This window comes from Chenopodium album, chromosome 4 (genome assembly GCF_948465745.1).
Source record: "Chenopodium album chromosome 4, dcCheAlbu1.1, whole genome shotgun sequence".
Taxonomy (NCBI): domain Eukaryota; kingdom Viridiplantae; phylum Streptophyta; class Magnoliopsida; order Caryophyllales; family Amaranthaceae; genus Chenopodium; species Chenopodium album.
Window position 1 is genome coordinate 10,228,530 of NC_137837.1, and position 21,280 is coordinate 10,249,809.

Sequence of the window (21,280 nt, forward strand, 5' to 3'; positions counted from 1 at the left end):
AAGATAGAAGCACATGGAGTTGGAAAGATACAAGTATGTTAGTATAGTTGGCTAGTTAAGTTGCCCATGTGAAATTCTTGTGAATATTATTTGTTCCATTAATCATAAATATGAACTCTTTTGGATGTTTTATGTATAGATTCTTGTGAATATACTAATAATGGTAACTCATTCATCATCTTATTTGATTTGGATAAAATGAGTATTTAAAGGAAATGCAATAATGTTGTAATCTTGACGTTTTTGAGTTATTGAGTATGGAGGATTTTTGGATACTTGTTATAAGACAATCATCATTCAACTGGCTTATCCAGAAATCCAGCAATCTTCTCATTTGTGTAATAAGAGCAAAACCGATTGCGATTTGCTCATTTGTGTGATTGAGCAAAAGCCACAAATGAGCAAAAGCAAAATTTGAAAGAATATCGAGCTGTCTTATTTCGAGTAGGTTTTTGAGTAAACGAGTACAGAGAAGTTTTGCAAGGTCACAGTGCATAAAAATAACTATTGAAATGGGAGGTCACATTGAAACAAAACAATGAGCAACAATTTGTTTTATTTATCTGAATTGCAGTCTCATCGTGAATCATCGACATACCTACAATTTTGAAACTGCAAAATTTATAGCAATTCTAACATGAATCTATACTACCTAAGTTATATGCCACTATTCTATATTTCAAGGTTTCCCAACTTTGATTTAATAATGGAAACATCACCGGTACTATTATTCCTCGTGTCATCACTTGATTCTTCCTTCTGAGTGGAGCTTGTCGTTCTTCTAGGTGGGGCAGCAGAACACACCGGCACAACTGATCTGATTTGTACAGCAGGTGCAGTAAACTGTGATCGAAAACCCCCAGTTTGCATTCTTCCAAATCTAGGTCTCACAGATGAACCCACACCACTTTGCATTCGTGGAGCAGTAATCGGAGTTCTAGCATTCCTACGAGTAGGTCCCACTGGAACGCCTTGTGAGGCTGTTGGCAAAGCCTTTCCTGTATATCCAGGGTGGTTTGAGGTTGCAGCATGGCTAAATCTAATGTTAGGCAGCCTTGACGATTCAAATGTGGGCAGTCCGTTTTCTGGGACATCCACTGAAGCTGAGCTGACATTATTAGCTTGAGCTAAACTGTCCTGTTTGGCTTCCTTTTGAAGGTTTTCATTTAACACATCAGCACTATTACTGTTGGGGATGGGAGCTTTTAAGGGCTCTGGTGGACAATGCTTAGAAGAATTTTCTGGTTTTTCCTCTTTTATCTCTTGAATAGCCACGATTGACCTAGCTTTCATCGGATCCTGCACTATGTGGTTCGAGAAGTAGACGGGTGACCTGACTGTACACATTGAGATTCCAGGGGAGAGAGGAATGGGTTGTTGTTCCCCAGTCAAGCAGTACTGATGATGACTTGGCTGCAACATAGAGTGCATCCATGGGACAACTTGGGTGGGTGTAGGAACTGGTTGGATAGGAATAGGAAGTGCCATAAGACGGCGCTGTTGCTCTGCTGCCTGTTCTTGCAGCCACATATGATGACTTGCCATTTCAGGAGGGAGATTTGAAGATGTCCAGTTTTGATAACGAACGCCAAAAGAGATTGGAGCTGATGGAAACGGACTTCTGAAGGTTGTAGATGCAGGTAACCTATGATGCCCTCTTTGCTGAATACTTTGAGAGGAATTACTTGGCTCTGCTGGGTTTAGGCTAGCAAGAAATCGAGCAACAACTACTTGTTCCTGCTCTTCATGACCTCCGGAAATAGTGGTAGAAGAAGTTGAGCCGCATTGAGACACTGCATAAACAAATATGAATAAATTCAAGATAAAGGCAGGGTAGATTAAAGATAATGGATCCACAATATTTTTTGTAAAATAAATGCCTATCCAATTATTAAAAAAATTATACACTTCCATAGATCTATAAAAGAATAAATCATAAAAATGGTGTAAGGATTGCCACCTTTTCCAACAATAGAACGCCTATCTAATCTTCCTTCAAAGGTCGAACTAAGGACAAAATTATAAGGTAGAAGGGAATCATTCTCACTCTCCATCTCTCTCAATTCCCAAAAAAATTAATGAAACACCAATGTGTGGTTATGCAGAAATTGATTATTACTGCAGGTATGATTGTGGAAGATAAGTTGTTGATTAGCTATACTTCAAGTCAGAATATGACCCTCTTTTGGACTGAAACAGTTCTGTATATATCTCTTAACTTGTTCTTCGTACCACATTTTTTTGCTGTCGAGGCTTCTCTTTACCTTACCAATGAATGATTATCACAGTAAGATATAAAAAAAACACTAGTGATGAATGCCTTCTCATTACCTTACTAATGAATGACTATCACAATAAAAGAAAACTAGCATAACTTCTAACAGTTTCAACTATAAGAAATAGGATATATCATTAAGCAAACTATAGAGAAGAGGAATGTACTAAAGGTTGCTTGTGGACAACATTAACTTGCAGATCAAAGCATTTATAGTCTACACAAATGCATTCCAGTTCCACAACAAGGTTTGAGGCTGTTCCTCTCAGGTTGCCTAGCCTCTTCTCTACCTCACATTTCTAGCTATAGACAGGATCACAGGAACAGTGGAAATCTCATCAATCAGGAAGTGTAAATCACGCTAATGCATACACTGAATTCCTGATACACATGCATCAACAATTACTCTCAATTCTAGATACCTTAATATAGTAACAAACTCACAATTACTCCCCTTTCTTTACCTGTGTTTCGTCGAAATTCGTTACATTGAAATAAAAAGCACAGTTACTAGAATCTGAGCTATTTGCCTAGTATGAAGCTGTTTACCCTGTCTAATACACCTTGTGCTTCTTGGATACAACCCGTATGTGGACACTAGGGCAGGAAATAATTTATACTTTAACTTTTTCACTAGTGTGAAAATGGAGTTGCTTTGCACAATTATTTACAAATATAAAATCAGTAAAGCCTCTCTGTAGGGATACTGAATTATTCAGCATAAACTTTCATTAGCATGATAGTCAGCAAATTTTTTATCTTTTAATTGAGCTGAATCCATTCAACATAAATCGATTTTAAAAGTAGCTTAGATGTATTCAGGAAAATCAATATACGTACATAATACATCTCTCTCTCTCTCTTCCCCAAATGATTTTGGGACTAAGGCTTTGTTGTTGTATTTTTTATATTTTTATTTATTTATTTAATTTTTTCTTTTGAAATGGCATGATACATCTCTTTTAATAGTTACCTAGAAGTATTCAAACAATTTCTGCTGTGAATCTATTCCAAACAACCTCTCATTTATGCATTCTCTCCATTATGCATTTAGACATCTTCAAAGTCACCTTTCTTGCACTAGGAGACGAGTGTGCCACATGTTCCGATCCTTACCAATGACAACATGGCAGAACAAACTGAATAACAATGCTCTCAAAACAGAACAGATTCCCCATAACAAACAAAATGCTTTTCTTGTCCTCTATTATATGGTGAAAGGCTATGTTAACTTGGATACAAAGATCAGAAATGTGTATGGATTAAAGGTCATAAGCCTATTCTTGCAGCATTTTATCTATTAATTTGAACTTTGACGCTTCCAACTTCTTTACCCTATCTCAGGGCACTAGTGGAGGCGATATCAGATATGCATGTTTATTAAAGTGCGGATGCTAACATAATTGCTAGTGAATCACATCTCAGCAAAAGTTACTAGGAAAGAAATAGTGAAAAACATAGTTAAACGACTTAACCAATAGGATTTTATGTAATGAATGATTAAGTAATGACCAAATGCAAGGAATTCAGAACAAGAAGGAATTCATACACACTTTGTTTCAAGGCAGACCATGCAGCAATAGCTGCATTTTTCTGAGCTTGTTTCTTGGTTTTAGCTGGCTCTCCTACGAAAGTCATTCCTGCCAACTCTACTGTGCATGAGAAAACAGGAACATGTCCTGGCCCCGAACGAATAGTGGTGTAGGCAGGGAGGTTTAGGCCAGCTCTATGAGCTGTCTCTTGAAGCAAGTTCTTATAAACTCCAGTTTCATCCTGTTACAGAATAATACAACGTGTCTTCAAGTCGACAACATACTTGCACAAATCACTGAGTGCAACTAAAAATAACTGTCAGCAGGAGCCATGATAATGTGCAGACAAGCAAGACCTGTAGAAAAATTTTCAGCCGATACTCTGCAGCTGACATGTTGGCATGTTGCCCAAGGAATATGACATGCCATTGACTCTACCTTTATATTTTACATTTAATTATATTAAAGCCTGTTCTTCAATACATAAAATCATATGAATGGCTGTCACAAAAGTTATAATAAAAGAAAATTATCCAGCGGTGAACTACAAGGGAGATAAATTATCCAGCAGTGAACTACAAAGGAGATAGTCTATTAAAAGAAAATAATACATATCTTACACGAGAGACACTATTACACAAGAATTTTGAAGTCAAGAATATATCTCCGATGCAATATTTGGAGAAGAAGGAATGAACTGATGAAAGGAATCAAAGAAGTCAATCAAGGTAAAAAGCCATAAAACATGGGTACTTACCAAAACTTTAGCGGCAAGTGTTTTAGATGGACCTCTATCTGCCAGTGTGTTTAAAGCTACTTCTGCAGCTGCATGCTCAGCCTGCCTAAGAGTAGAGAAGAAGGCTGGGCTATCAAATATCTCTCCGTTGAAGTTAACAGAAGCCTTGAAACGTGGGGCATGATCTGGTCCTTCACGGATACAGGCATAAGATGGCAGATTGAAACAGCTACGCTGAGCTAACTCTTGCAATTGATTCTTATACATAACTAGATCTGGAGCTGTGGAAATACAAATGATCTCTATTCAATGAGCATAGTGTCACACATTACAGCCATAGAATCTCATATGGGTTATACTGATAGCTGAATTAAAGAAGAACCAAAATGGGGAAGGATTCAAAGAAGGTAATTGAAGGCCCATGACAGTAGCTCCAGACAAACAATTAAGAACTAAGCTAGACCAAAATAGGAATAGATGCCCTCAAAATAAACCTAATGTCGTTTCCCCAATAATAATGGTCAACAAAACTTGGGGGCGAGGGAAATCAATACAAAGTTTCATTTAAGAGACAAAATTCTTCATGATTTCCTTTAATGGCATTTTCCCCATCACAGAATGATTGATCAACCCTTAGAATTGGAAGCTCTCATCAGAGAGGTAGAGGAGAAAGAGCCTTACATGATATAGATTCGATGGTCTTTTCTCCCTCAATTTGTTTTTTCCTTAATGCAAGTTTCTCTATATCCCTCTCACGAGGTTGAAAACTATAAGGATTAACCAAAAATCATCCCCTCATACTACTCACACACATACCTAACCAAAACTATCAACAAACACCCCTGGGATAGATTTCATGTAAACATCTGGGAGTTTTTTCAACCATATAGCATTTACTCCTAATATTCTAATTAAACGATAGCAGCTTATACTTTCTCCAATAGGATACTCCATAAACCCTACAAGTATCTGTCTTCTTTGTTCAACCAGCCATAGGAGGGTTACATTCAGTATCCAACCGCGAATTCCATGTACAACTGAACTCAGGACGAGCCACTAATACGACACCAAGAACCATCAGAATTTTATACATGTTATTTGCACATTTCATTTCAGATATTCCAATAACACAAATAACAATCACCACCGCCCAAATAAATAACACAAACAGCAATGAAACAGCTCCAGCCTCCAGCAAACAGTATGAGCAGTACATTCCATAAGCAGCTCTCCATTTCTACCCCTTATTTCAATCTCATCATATTATTATAGCTAAGAAATCAAATATACTTTCTTCATTTTAATACTCAGAAAAATTAATCAAACAAGTAAAATCAGCAACATTTTAAACCAAAACTAAGACAATCAACTTATATAATATAAACACAGTACTTGAATGCTCATCATCAATGACTAAAACCCACAAAAAATAACCATCATTGAAACTCTTAATCAAACCAAACACATTAATAATCACCCATATTGTTCATATTAGAAGAAAAAAAAAAAAAACCAATCTTTAAACCCAACATTAATCAGATCAATCAATACAGGAACCAACAGAGAATTCTAAAACAAACCCAGAAACCAAATTAGCAAAAGACAAGAAGGGTTACCTTCAAATTATTGAAATTCCTGATTAAGACTGAATTGGATTATAAAAAAGCCAGCAATATGAAGCTAAATAGAATAAAAAGGAGATTAACCCAGAAATCAAAATTAAATTTCAGCTGGAGGTTGTTGAAAGTGTACGTCATTCTATTTGTAAGCCCATCACTCGTTCACTCTCACATTTTTCACTTTCGTATCAAATTTCACAAAGCAGCATACACTCACTCTTACTTTTGGAACTTCTGATAGCAACATCTACTTTGTTTTGGGGCTTTTCTTTTATTTGCCCCTTCTATTTTTCGAAGTCTTTCTCCTTTTTTTTTTTCCTTGAATTTCTACTCTCAGTCTGCGAATCTATCTATATATCTATATATTATACTAAAAGACAAGCGCCTCAATGTGAGGATGACAAATGTCACTCTCTCATTAGCTTATCTTAAGTATAAAATATATCTATATAATTACTATTAAAATGTTCAAGCATAATTATTTTTTGTTAAACTTCAAACAATAAAAGCAAGTTTCTATACATGTATAAGATTTTCATGATTTCCTAACATAAATATTGATTTTATTTTTTTATAATAAATATATACTTTCCAATACTACAAATAATCCATAAAGTCTTTCCAATCTTTATTTATAGTCAAGTTAAAGAATAATAACTAATTTGAAACAATATGATTAAAGTGACATAATTAAGGAAACAAATATTTCGTATTTTGAAAGGCTAATGTAATCAGTTACTATAATAGATGGTCGTGAAAATGGTCAGAGCATCTATTATAGTAAAGTCTAGCAATATTATTGTGACATAATGAACAAAGAAAAGAATTATACAAGTATTTCATATTACATAATACGAGCATAATGGTAAGAACATCTATTATAGTAAAGTCTAGAAATATTATTTCTCAAATAAATAAATAAAAAGTCTACAAATATAATGGTAGCATGATAAGGTAAAAATACAATATTCAAAAAATACATTAATAATAATAATAAAATATTCTTAAAATATTCAATTCAAATCATAGTATTCAAATAATAAAATAAGATACAATTTTATTTTTTTTTGTATTATCATCTATATAAATAATAGCCATAGTCATAACATATATGTCTTTATATTTTTCATTTCAAGGCCATATTATGGAAAGATTAATATATTGTTCTTCAATATGACATTCACTTGTTTGACCATACCCCTCTTAAAGAATCATGGTGAATAAATTAGTTTAACTTTGATTAAAAAAATATATATCTAATAACTTAATTTTAGATTAATGTAGAGTCTATGAATTGTTAATATACAATTTATTGAAATTTTTTTTGAGGGGAATACAATTTATTGAAATTAAATTAACTTAGATTAAAAATATATATCTAATGTAACTTTTTCTTACAAAAGAGTTAAACAATATTTTCCTAACAATAATTATGCCAAAAATTTACGCATATATAATAATTAAAGATTTCGCACACTTTTAAAATATTATTTTTCTATAACCATTAATTTTTCATATTTCCTTACTAATTTAATGCTAATATTCAAAATTTAAATAATTATAGTATAAGAATACATATCCATAAAAAAATATATTTACATACATGATTGGGTAGTTGATGAAATTTGTCTTTTATTCTTAAAAATATTAATAAATATCTTTCATTCGTATAAAAATTTACCAAATCATCATATCATATAACTAATATATAAAGCTAAACTTTTACTCAGGCGACGAGATAGCAACACTTGGCGCTCCAAATTTTCTCCAAGTGTCGCGCCACGTAGGATAGAGTTATATAGAATTCAATTTGTATGATAAAAAAATTAATTTAGAATTCTATTTTCAATCAAATTTGGATAGAATTTTAGGATAAAATTGTTAATTTAGAGTTTTATTTTCATAAAGTATCAATATTTCATATGTACAAATTAAATTATAATTTTATTTAAAAAAAAATTATTACAATCATAAATTATCATATAAATTTATTTTTTGTATCATAGTATTTTTTTGGAGCGAAGGAATTAGCTCAAAATGCACCACATCCATTATTTATAATGTATTCTAATCAATTAAAACAATATACTTTACAATCTAGAGTCATTTCGGACAGGGTCAATATTTTAGGTTACGGGTCAAGAAATGTTTTTCACCAATGTTATTATTAGTCATTACATGCCTACTATATAGTTTAAATCACCACAAAAACACATCAATTCCTAAGTAATTTTGTATCAATGATATGTTTTAAAATTTAACATATAGATTAAAAATTTATCTTAAAATTCAATAAACAACCCGGCATCGCACGGGTACAAAACTAGTATCTACATATTTGTGTTGTATATTCTATCAGTTATTGATTGGTTGTATGGATATTATGTACTCCATAATTGTTTTTGACACAGTGATTTGCTTAGGAAAAATGTATATAGTGGTGGGTCAAATACAAGGTAAGTTATTATTGTGTCTAAAATTTGGTGAATACAACGAGTAAAACAAATATTCGATTGTATAGCTGCTTATGTTAAGAAAATTTAAGTTAATATCTATGGGAGGTAGGAAAGATTTAGTTTATATCTCTTATAATTATATTATTCATTTATTTTTCAAATAAACAAATAACATTATATAAAAAAAGGAAATAAAATAAATCTAAATGACAAAATTAATTTGTTAGTAAAAATGAACCATTTATTACTAATTGAATTATGTTAGTTTTTTTTCCCTACGGGATTAATAATATCTTATTCAAAAAATCAATAAGTTGATATATATATTAAGATTCGAATTTCAAGAAGAAAGAAAATGCAATTTTAAGATAGGTAAATACTTCATCTGTTTTCTTTTACTTGCAACACTTTTCTAAAAAAGAAATGTCACAATACTTGCAACACATTATAAAAGGAAAGTTACTTTAGGGAAAAACATACTCCCTTCGTCCCCGAATGATAGTCACTATTTTCATTTTTGGACACCCAAAATGTTAGTCACATTTCACAATTTTAGGTCCCATACAATAACACAAAATGACCTATATACCCTCATTTTTTTGGATGTATTATATGTGCTTCCCAAAATACCCTCATATTTGTCTTTATACTTGTGCCTTAATTAAATGAGTTGTCTCCCTTTTTAATGACAATGAGTTTCTCTCTCTTCTTTTTGTTTTGCAAATGATTGGATTTTAGTTCCCATGTACTTTATTTATTTCTCCTTAATTCCCATGATTTTCACCCAAAAGTGACTATCATTCGGGGACGGAGGGAGTAATATTTCTCTTATTTAAAGCTCATGGCCCACTATTACACTCCTAACAACCACTCATTCTATTTTAAAGCTTATTATATCATGTAAACCCCACCTTTCTTAATTACCGCGCTAAAGGGTGTGTTGCATCTAAGACCACCATCACTCATGGTATTAAAATTTATACCACCCTTCTCTCTCTACCACTTTCTCACTCCTCCACATCATCTGTACCACAATACAATATACTTTCTCCAAAAATCACCCCACCCATAGTATAAAAAAAGTTTACCAACACACTTTCTCTCTCCTATATGTATGAATTATACACTTAATTAAATTATAATTATATTTTGTTTTATGTTGAAGCAATTTAGGTAGAAAAGGTGAATTTCAAAAATATATAAAACTATATCAATATGGGTGTCTATGTGTATGTCTTGAAAAATTATGAACAACGGTAATTTTTTCATAATTTTTGACTTTATAACTTTTTCTTAAAATGCAATTGAAAAAAAAATAAATAAAAGATCTATGACAACCAGGCCACATGGCGTGACCTGGTTGGTTCATGTTTCACGTGGAACGAAGCAAAATTTTACCATGGGATGGTATATACCATTTGATGGTATAGTTTTATGCCACCAAGGTAATAAAATTTTGCAACTTTTGGATGAATATTTGCACTGTGGTATAAAATTATACCACGAGTGTTGATGATCCAAAGGAAAACGGAGGAAGTATAATACAAGAGAAGAAAAATCTTTTACAAATTAACACGAAGTTGCAAATTATGAAATTCAAAACAATTGTGAAGGCGTTTAGGCCGTTCCAATGGATCAAATAACAAAGTCTATAAAGAGATGAAATTGATAACCGAGAAAGGTATTTTTCCATTTATTTCTAATTTTGTATACTGAACATATTTTTCTTCTAATTTCGTGTTATAATTAGGTTAAGATGTTCATTTGATTATGATGAATGTTTTATACTTTTATTTATCATAATCCGATTCATTTTTTTAAAATTTTGAAATAGAATTGAACATATTCTCTGAGTTTAAGCGATATGTTCTTTGAGTTTAAATATACTTTATGCATTTTAGGCTATGTATAGCTTGACATAAAATATTGTCGAAGTAAATTTTATTTGTTTGTTTTCTAAAAAGCTATAGAGAAATTGAAAAAAAGGATAGAAATGTGAGAATGGATGAGATGAATGTAAAAAGGAGGTAACGAGGAGAGTGGAAATCTTGGTTTTTATTGTTTTGTAAAGGAAAATGTTAACGTTATTGAGAGAGTAATTTCAACCATCTATAATATTATCAAAACCCAAGGGAACAACATGGTCACGCCATGTGTCACCCTTCCCACAACATGACTAGGCGACACATGTGTGTGAGGTGGCATCCTACGTGTCACGTCTTTCCCCAATATAAATTGATTCCATCGGCATTAATTAAAACTCTATAATTTAATTAAAAAAAAAAAAAAACTCTTCATATGTATAACCTCCAAATTTAATTCTATAACTTTAATTCTCTACAATAATGTTTAATTTCATCAAAAACTCTTCATATGTATAATCTCCAAATTTAAATTTGACATGCTAATTTTAAATATATATTAATGAAAGATCATGTAGATAATTACTCCGTATATATTTTACCCATTAATAATCTGTATTGCTTAACATTAATCCTTTTTTTATTAATTTTGATCAAATTCAATTATAAATTTACGATTTATCGGGGCATCGCCCTGGCCAATAACTAGTTAGAAAAATTATTTTCCATCATTTCACAAACGAAACAATGGAAATGAGAAAACAATTTACGTAGTACATCAAACGACAACCTTGATGATTGTCCAACTTCCTTTTTAGCCTGTCCCTTAATGTTTGTTTCATACTACTTTTGGTTGTGGGGGACTACAACTTTACACTCGCAAGAGTCACTACTATTACGTTAAAATTCACCATTTCCCCCTTTCGCCAATCCCTTTCAAGTTTCAACTAAATATTTTTTTTTTAAAAAAAAATCCCTTGTCAAACCTTATGGAGCAAACAAAGGGCAAGAGTGGATCGATCTATTAGAGCATACCCAATGGATGACCCAAAATATTTGGTCATGGATTATTATATAATTTCTTTCTCTTTCCACTCATCCATGACCAACTCACATGACCAACCATGACCAAAGACTCCCAATGGTTGCCCAAAATTACTTTGGTCATGATTTTCTCTCTCCTACTTTTACTATACCCCACCATATATTCTCTTTCTTCTATCTCACCATATAATTAAAATTGTTGTTAAAAACATAATAATTCCTATAATTGTTGCACATAATTAAAATTTAAAATGCTTAATGATAAATATAATTATACAATAATTGTAATCAATGATGTATTATTGAAGCGCAAATGTAAAATACATGGACACTTAATTTAAAAGCTCGTTAATTAATAATAATACACGATAGTACGATAACACATGCATGATTAGAACACATTATTTAGCATTAGCTAAAACATACACTAAGCATAATTACTTAAATAAAATACTCTTAAATGCCTAATAATACATCATTACTGCCTATTATAAGACTCCCCATATCTAAGCCATAAATGTTCCACTAAATCTGACTTCAAGGCACTATGGGTAACTTCATCACGAACTCGAGCTCTATTAGCCATGTAAGTCTCTAAATTAGCTGGTCGGTTACTACTGTTGCTAAATTGAAATGGTCCTTGAGAGTTTCTTCTACTTGAAGACAGGGGTTCAGCTTGCTCATATTCATTTAATTTGGATCATCATACCTTGGATCATAATATCTTGCGTATGTATCTCGCTCATCCTCGACGATCATGTTGTGTAAGATGATGCAAGCTATCATAATTTTTCCAAGCATTGATACATCAGGAGCCAGAGCAGGATGCCGCACAATGGCAAAACGAGCTTGTAGTACTCCAAATGCACGTTCGACATCCTTTCGCTGACCTTCTTGCTTTTTGGCGAAAAGACCCTCTTTTTCATTTTGGGGGAGGGATATTGTGGGAATGAATGCCGCCCATGTAGGATATATACCATCACTGAGATAATATCCCATATTGTATTGGTGGCCATTAACGATATAGTTAACCGAAGGTGCACGACCTTCGAATATATCATTAAATAATGGAGACCTGTCAAGAACATTTATATCATTACACCTACCTGGCATCTCGAAAAAAGCATGCCAGATCCAAAGGTCTTGTGATGCCACAGCTTCTAAAATCAAAGTGGGCTTATTAGCTCTCCCGGAAAATATGCCCTTCAATCTTAAAGGACAATTCTTCCATCGTCAATGCATACAATCAATGGATCCCATCATCCTTGGAAAGCCTCGACGTTCTCCATCTCGTAGGAGTCTGGCCATATCCTCTTCATTAGGTCTTCTCAGATAGTCGTCACTAAAATAAGAGACAACTCCTTCAACAAAATGTTGTAAGGAGTCTCGCGCAAGAGATGCACTAATCCGTAAGTAGTCGTCAACGGAATCAGCAGCAGTTCCATATGCAAGTAATCTTAAAGCCGCGGTGCATTTCTGCAATGCTGATGCTCCAAATTTACCAGTAGCATCTTGCCGTTGTTGAAAGAACTGATGACGTTCTTCTAAAGTATGCACAATACGGAGAAAGACGTGCTTTCTCATGCGAAATCTCCGACGGAACAAGTTTGGAGGGAACACTGGAGGATCAGCAAAATAGTCATTCCATAAACGGTTGTGTCCGTCTTCACGATCCCTTTCGACCAGCGTCCTTGGTGCCCTTGGAACTTGATTAACCATTTGAAAGAATTCAACTAGATTGTTCATTATGAATTCATCCATCATTCGATCAACAAGACGATTTGCTTGCCTCCGTCTCTCATAACGTCAGTTGTAGTCATCATCGGAATTTTGATTTGTGTTGGCAGATGAATTGGAAGAGTTAGAAGATGAGTTGGACGAATTAGAACTCTCAGACATTTTCAAAGCTAAGGAAGCTACTTTGATGAGAGAGCTAATAGATTATTGGTTGAGTGAAACCAAATTAAAACATATAGAAATATATAGAACAATGTACGAACTTTAATAATAGTGTGTTGTTGTAATGCTATCATTCACCATAAAAAATAATGTACTGAAAAGAAGCTTCAATGTGATTTCATATCAATAGGTTGTGTGGTCATTTTTATGACTTATCAAAATCAATAATTGCTTCACTTTTTCAGAAGAGTAAGTCTTTGGTTTTTCCAGTGAACAATCACATCAAATTATACACCATCATTTATCAGAAAAATACAAATACGTAAGTTCATGTGAGCAATGCACAATTTTTGTTATTGTTACATCTCATCAATGTCAGTAATGCCATTAATGCACAACTTTTTAAGAATAGTAAACTATTTAAATATGACAGTCATACATCACATAATAGTACAACTATATTAGAGCTATTTAAAAACAAAATAATGACTACACATTAATTGATAATAAATAACAACTTAAACAACATGATTACAACTTCAAGTACAAAAGCGGTTACTAAACAACAAACTAATCATTCTAGAATCTAACACTACTACATTTTGAAGAAATAAATTAATTGGATGGGAATAATATCTTCACTAAATTGTTCCTTCGTTTTTGATCCTCTTCTGATAAGTATGGCTTTGCTTCAAGTATCTTGAACAATTCCAAGTTGATTTTCCTTTGCTTTCGTGCTTTTCTCTCCCTTTCTAGCTGAGCATTTTCAGCTTCTTTCTCTCTCTAGAACCTCAACTTCATCATCTCCATCTCACTTTCAGATTGCCTTGTTATGTTCATGGTTTGAATAGTAAGCAACCATTGCTGAGAATTTTTCGTCGCCATGTTCATAACTTTGTTCTTACCTTTATTTTTGGTACAATCATCAATAGAGGGGAAGCCTGAACACCCAGCATCACCACTGGTCGGTGTATCTGGGTTTTTTGAAGACGAGTAATTACCAGCTTCATTAATTCGAGATCTCTTTGAAACAATGGACTGGGTTGCTGTCTTCTGCTTACATGTCTCGACTGGATCTTCATTTTTCGCCCATATTTGTTCATTTTTCAGAATATCCCAAGCATGCATATCTTGGAAAACTCTACTGGTATTTTTCCTAGTTTTGTCATCTCTATAAATTCTATGCGCAACCTTAATAACATCGTCGTCAGAGCGACCACTTCCTCTCCTTGATGCAGCATGTGTATACGCACCAGAAAATTTTGAACAATTAGCACTTAGCCTTTTCCACCGACATCTAAGTGACTCCAAAGCCCTTACTCTTAGCAAATCATCCTTCTTAATCTCTTCAGTACCTTGTTCAAATTGCCTCTCTCTAAATAATCTAACATTATTAAACATTGCCTCAACTTTTGCCCAGAATTCATTCCCCTTTTGGTTGGTATTTGTTTTTTTTATCTTTACTTACCTCAAGCCAAGCTCTCACAAGGACCTCATCTTCAGCGTGCGACCAAAAATTCCTTCGATCCGTATTTCCTCTACCTCCGCCTCCTACATCCCCACCTTCATTTTCTTCAGCTTCGTCATCATTATCGTCATCAGAGTCAGCAGTTGATCTATATGACCAATTAAAATTTGAATTTGCACCTTCACCTTCTGACATGTTAAAATGTTGCGACATAGGGAAGGATGTTTCATTTTCAGCAAATTGACGATTTTGAAAAGGTGAGTGTCCTTCAGATGGAAAAACATTTTGAGAATATGAGAAGTTAAGAACTTGTTGTGGTCGTAAAGGGAATTGTGATATAGAACTTGGATTTGTGAAATTGATGTTATTCATTCCATAATTTGGAAACTGTGGAAAAATTTGTGAGTTTGGTTCCACTTGAGAGTTGAGATCTATTTGATAATCAGAAAATGAAGGTTGAGTATTTGAATTTTTTTTCGATTTTGAAGGATTTTTTTTCCGATTGGATTTATCCATATTCAATAGTTTTTTGGATTTTGTAGATAAAAAAAAAGTTAATTTAAAAGGAATGAATTGAGCTAAATGAAGAAAATGAGCTAAATGAAGAAATTGAGCTAAATGAAGGAATTGAGCTTAATGAGAAGTTGTTCAAAAATACCTCAATATTGGTCTCTTTTTATAGAGAAAAAAAAAAAAAAGACGTTGGTAATTTTTTTTTATTTTGTATTTTTTAATTTATTACCGTTGCAAAAATTTGCAATGATAATAATCTAGCCGTTGTATGCATGCGTGGTGTCATCCAACAATATTGCCGTTGGTGTCATATGTTGCAACCAGTGGTGGAGCCACGAATTTCCGACGGGGGGGGGGGGGGACAAATGAACATCGGTTAGCTTCACAAAATTATTGAAGCCAAAAAAAAATTTGAAGGAAAGTAGAGCATATATTCATTATGAAATATCCAATTCCGCCAAAGTAGTGACACTTTGTGGAAAGGAGTCTAACCGTACAAGTTAAGAATTATAAAATACATAGTACTTAGTAAAAAAATCAACATCATATACCAAATTTTCCTCCATTAACGAATTTGACTAGGGGTTCGTTCATAGTTTTGGAAAATTTCGAACAATAAATAATATAACTATTTTTTTTTTGAAACTAAAATAATATAACTATTTAAATGTAATACTTATCATAATTACCTATAAGGCTATAACAATCATAATTTGAGTTAATGTTCATTGTAAAAGTACAATTACAATGATTTAAATATATATAAAAAGTAATTATTAAGAAATAATTATTCAAATAAGTAAATGGAGTAATTGTTAAGAAATAAATGGAAGTAATGCTATCTTATAAAGATTTTAAAAAAAAAAAAAAAGTAAAGTGCTACAATTACAATGATTTAATTATATAAGAAATAATTATTCAAATAAGTAAAAAGAGTAATTGTTAAGAAATAAATGAAAGTAATGCTATTTTATAATGATTTAAAATAATAAAAAATAAAAATTTAAAGTGCTATAGGAAGAATCGAACTCAAGACCCTAGAATAGTAGGATGACATCAGTCTAACAATTACCGCTGCTTCAACTACTTTAGCCTTTCACATTATGCAGAAAATATTGTATTTATACTAAACTTTTTTTGGGAAGTGGGGGGACAACTGTCCCCCCTTGTCCCACGCTGGCTCCGCCAGTGGTTGCAAGTACATGCAACTTTTCCTTTTTCTTCCTCCAATTATAACCTGCCACTTGTCATTTACATTTTCATGACCATATTTCTAGTTTGGTCATCTTTAAGACCTGGTCATCACTTTTTTCCATCAATTTTTTCTTTGTTTCATTTTTTTAATATAAAAACTCTACTCTGTCTCCTCATGACCAAAGACTTGGTCATCCATTGGCCTCACTCTTATGTACACTTGGGGTCATTTTCTCATTCAATTAACGGTTGTCAAGTTTTCAAGTGCGTTCAGATGAAAATCATACTTACGATTACAACAAATCGTTAGACTGTCTCTCCGAAAAGGCTGTATATTCCAGCGATGTGTTCGAGAGATATACTACAGTGCAAGATTGTAATCCCTCGTATTTTTAAATATATTATAAATGAAATTATATTTTATTTATGATATTTATTTGTATTTTTTCTGGAATTTAATTTCAAAAGTTTCAATTTTTAATTTGGGTCGAAAATTATTTTGGTACAAATTATTATATGTACCTTCATTCTATAATTCATGTCCAAACAATCAAAGTCAACCTTACTTTACTTACTTAATTGGCCCATTAATTTTATGAGGCCCAATCTTATTTCTTACCCTACACCACACTCTCTCCTATAAATACCTCATACATCCCAAAATTTTTCCCACACTAAAGGTTAGTCTTATTTTCATTCTCCTTATTTTATTTACTTATTTTTCCTTAATTTTCTTTTTCCTTTTTTTCCTTGCCCAACCACCTCTGGCGCACACCCGGCTCCCTGTCGCCACCCCTCTGCTCGCTGACGGCCCATCATGGCTGCCCCCTTTCCCTCCTCCTTTTTTTTTTTTTTTTGGCTTAATCTTCATATATTTAATTAGTTTTGGGTTTTGATTTGTTTTTAGTATAAAGATTATATTTTTAGTATCAAATTTTGTGTTTTTGATAGCTTAAATTTATATTTTCAGATTATATAATGTTGTTTAATTTTCAGATTTTATAATTTTAAAACCTAGGGTTTCAATTGATTTAAATTGGGATTTAAGGGTTCTTATGATTAATTAATTTGGGGCTTTTGTTCCTATTGCATTTCTAATGATTAATTAAGCATAAAAACATGTTTTTGGATGAAGTTTTAAAGAGTTTTAATCAAAGTTATATTGCTGGAAATTTGTTTAAGTATTAATTTGTGATCATTGGTTGTTTTCTAGGAGGTGATTATTCCTTATGAGACTTTTAATTGATTAAAAGTGGCACAAAGGATTGTTTACACGAGGTACGTACATTTCTACTTTGTTGTAAGTAGTATCATGTTTAGGTACCAAAAGAAAAGAACTTAGTTTCATGTTTAGGGAACACTTGTATGGAAATTGTTTGGTTATACAATGAATTAATTCATGTGCTTATGTTTATGAGACATGTTTTGGTGAATTAATTGTGTTCGTATAGAATTATGGATGCAAGCATGTTGAATTATGTTGGATTAAATGTTTGTATGGATTGTTGATACAAGCATATTTTTATTGGATTGATTTGTTAACCACATTTGGATTATTATAGGATTGAAATTGAATGGTTTGAGTGGAATGTATTTATTAATTATTCCACAAGGTTGTTATTTATTTATTTATTTATTTATTACTCAATCATGACTTGTTAGTTAGTTGAGTAAAGGTGGATTAAGCCGAAATGGCTAGGTGAGTTGACTATGTTCAACAATTTTTGATAATTTGGAAGTTTAATGGGATTAAAGGTCAACTTGTGATGTGATCACCATTGTCCTAAATAAGATAAAAAGTGAATTGATGTATGATTGTTATGTATGGTCTTCTTGAATGAGTCGGCTATTAACTAAAATTGTAATCACGTAAAGTGAACACATGGATGAGCAATAAAACTCTGGAAAGCGTGCACTTCTAGAGTATTGACAATTATGGGTTGGGGTACACGGCGGTAGCCCGTGGCTTTCCGAGGCTTGTTTGATCAACATGTCCTCTTTTCTTTTGGTATTTACATATTATTTTATAATGAAAGTTAGATGGGATCCTAGACTAACTTTGTGAGAATGGAGTCGCGCCTATTCTTGCATCGCGCTAAACTTTTATTTTAAATGGTCATTTGGGACCAACATGATTTGGTAGATTGGACAACCTCGTCTATTGCTTACTCCAAATTAAATTAATTATAAAAAGTCAAGTGCTTGGAATTGGTTAGTAAGTATGTTGAGTCAATTGAATTGTTTAAGTGTGGAGTCTTGATTAATGAATTCACGTTGTTTGTTTATTTACTTTAATTAGTTGAGCATGCTGGGTTTTGTGCGTTGTAGCTTGTACGTACTCAGCTTTGCTGATTGCGTGCTTTTGTGTGTGTTTTCTTTTGGTCATGACCTTTGCCTCTCAATAACCCTGTGATGATCCAATTATTACATTTGTATTATTGGGGAGCAGTATTGCACAGGTTAGCTTGATGATGTGAAGTTCGGGGATTTGACATACGCATTGTCAAGGGATTGGTGTGATTGAGAGTATTCGTTCTTCGTGTTGAACTTATTTATGCTTTGCTATACATTTATGTTTTGGATTTCGATTATTGGTTTGGTTTTAAATAAGGGCCTCTATGGTTCCAATTTGTAAGCTTTGACTTATTCGTTTTCTAAACTTTGTTATTTTAAAGGCTTAGGCCCCGTTCTTTAGAGCTGCTTTGCTCTGCTCTGCTCTGCTAAAATCTGCTTTGCTCTGCTCTGCTTTGCTTCAATCTGCTCTGCTCTGCTTTACTCTACTTAAAATTAATAATTAATATTAAATTATTATAATAATAATTAATATTTAATAATAATAATAAATAATTAATATTTAATAATAATAATTAATATTTAATAATAATAATTAATATTTTATAATAATAATAATAAATAATTAATATTTAAGTATAATAATAATTAATACTTAATAATAATAATAACAATAATTAATTATTGATATTTAATAAAAAATAAAATAAAATAATAATAAATAATTATTAATATTTAATAATAACAATAATAATAATAAATTTTTAATAATTATTAATAACAATTATAATAATAATAAAAATAATAATTAATATTTAATAATAATAATAATAGTAATAATAATATTAATTATACTAATAGTAATAATAATACTTATAACTAATAATATTAATTATAATAACAATAATTAATTTTTATAATAGCAATTAATATTAAGATAATAACTAATATTTAAAGATAATACTAATTATTAATTTTTAATAATAATAATAATAATTAAATAATATTTAATAATAATTATAATTAATATAATAATAATTAATATTTAACTTTAAAAATTTAATGATTATAATAATAATGCGATAATATTAATAATAATAATAGTAGTAGTAGTAGTAGTAATAATAATAATAATAATAATAATAATAATAATAATAATAATAATAATAATAATAATAATAATAATAATTAATATTTAATAATAATAATAATTAATATTTAATAATAATAATAATAATAGTAGTAGTAATAATAATAATGATGATGATGATGATGATGATGATGATAATAATAAAAAAATCTGCTCTGCTCTGCTCGGCTCGGCTGAAATCTGCTCTGCTTTGCTCTGCTCTGCTGAAATCTGCTCTGCTCTGCCCAGAAGCTCAAAAGAACAGGGCCTTAGTTTGGTTTTCCGCTGCGATACTTTGATAAAGCCTTAACATTTTAACATGTGGCGGTAACATGCCAGTGGTTCTCCACTATTTTATTTAAATTAAGTAGTTTGGAAAAGGGAGAATTATTGGGGTGTTACAAAGATCTTTTCAACGATCATAACTTTGATGAAGTAAACCCTAATTTGATTCAATTTTATGTATTTGTTAATTTAGATTTCATTTGTTGATAATGGATGAATTTTTATTAATGAATTAATTTGTTTCAAAAAAAAATGTGTGAATAATGTGTACGTCTTGCAGGTAAGACCTTCCACTAGGGCAGTTCACTTTCGGAAATCTGATCCGATTCGATCTGAAAATTCGGCTATTCGAAAATTTTGAATCGGAGAAATTGTGATCCAAATCCGATCCGAAATATTCGAATATCCAAATTTTTGTATCGAGTCACCGGATTTTAAAAATTTTGGAATAAATATGATCTGTATTCGATTCGAGAGCTGAAATTTTTTCGGATATCCAAAGCGAAATATCCGAAATGTTAAAATCGAATTGGATATCCGAAATTTCAGATCGGATCACCAAATTTTCGAATCTGATATTTCATATCAGAATTTTTAGAACACTATTTGTCTGACAAACCCATATCCACTCCTCAAATTACTAGATACATCCATATATCTATAACCAATACTAAAATAGAAACCGCTGACATCATTCTATTTTAATATTAGAAGCATGTCATTAAAAATTTTCCCTCCAAACCTATAAATGATGTCATCGTTTGTGATTTTAATTTTAGTTTATTAAAATTATTGTCAATTACATTATTATTAGTATAAAATTCTGAAAAAGATCTATTATCTTCGGTAATAATAATTTAATTTTTTTTCTTGGACACCCTTTTCATCATTCAATTTTTTTTTTCTGCGAACTCTATTATTTTTTTTTACGGAAATTTCATGAAATGCCGCTGAGTAATTTTTTTATTCACCAAAT

The 21,280-nt window shown here is 31.7% G+C and overlaps 2 protein-coding genes across 2 annotated transcripts; both read right to left on the reverse strand.

Moving 5' to 3' along the window:
• Positions 1-525: 525 nt before the first annotated feature.
• LOC145626648 (double-stranded RNA-binding protein 2-like) lies at positions 526-6,443 on the reverse strand. Its single transcript, XM_081679115.1, has 4 exons — positions 6,160-6,443; positions 4,565-4,824; positions 3,829-4,048; positions 526-1,793 (listed from the first exon to the last, which is right to left on the reverse strand). Exons 2-4 carry the CDS (start codon positions 4,808-4,810, stop codon positions 673-675), a joined length of 1,587 nt encoding a protein of 528 aa, XP_081535241.1. The 5' UTR covers positions 4,811-4,824; positions 6,160-6,443; the 3' UTR covers positions 526-672.
• A 5,559-nt stretch (positions 6,444-12,002) lies between these two features.
• On the reverse strand, positions 12,003-13,285 carry LOC145627623 (uncharacterized). The gene is made up of 3 exons (XM_081679988.1): positions 12,769-13,285; positions 12,234-12,708; positions 12,003-12,177 (listed from the first exon to the last, which is right to left on the reverse strand). Exons 1-3 carry the CDS (start codon positions 13,283-13,285, stop codon positions 12,003-12,005), a joined length of 1,167 nt encoding a protein of 388 aa, XP_081536114.1.
• Positions 13,286-21,280: the final 7,995 nt, after the last annotated feature.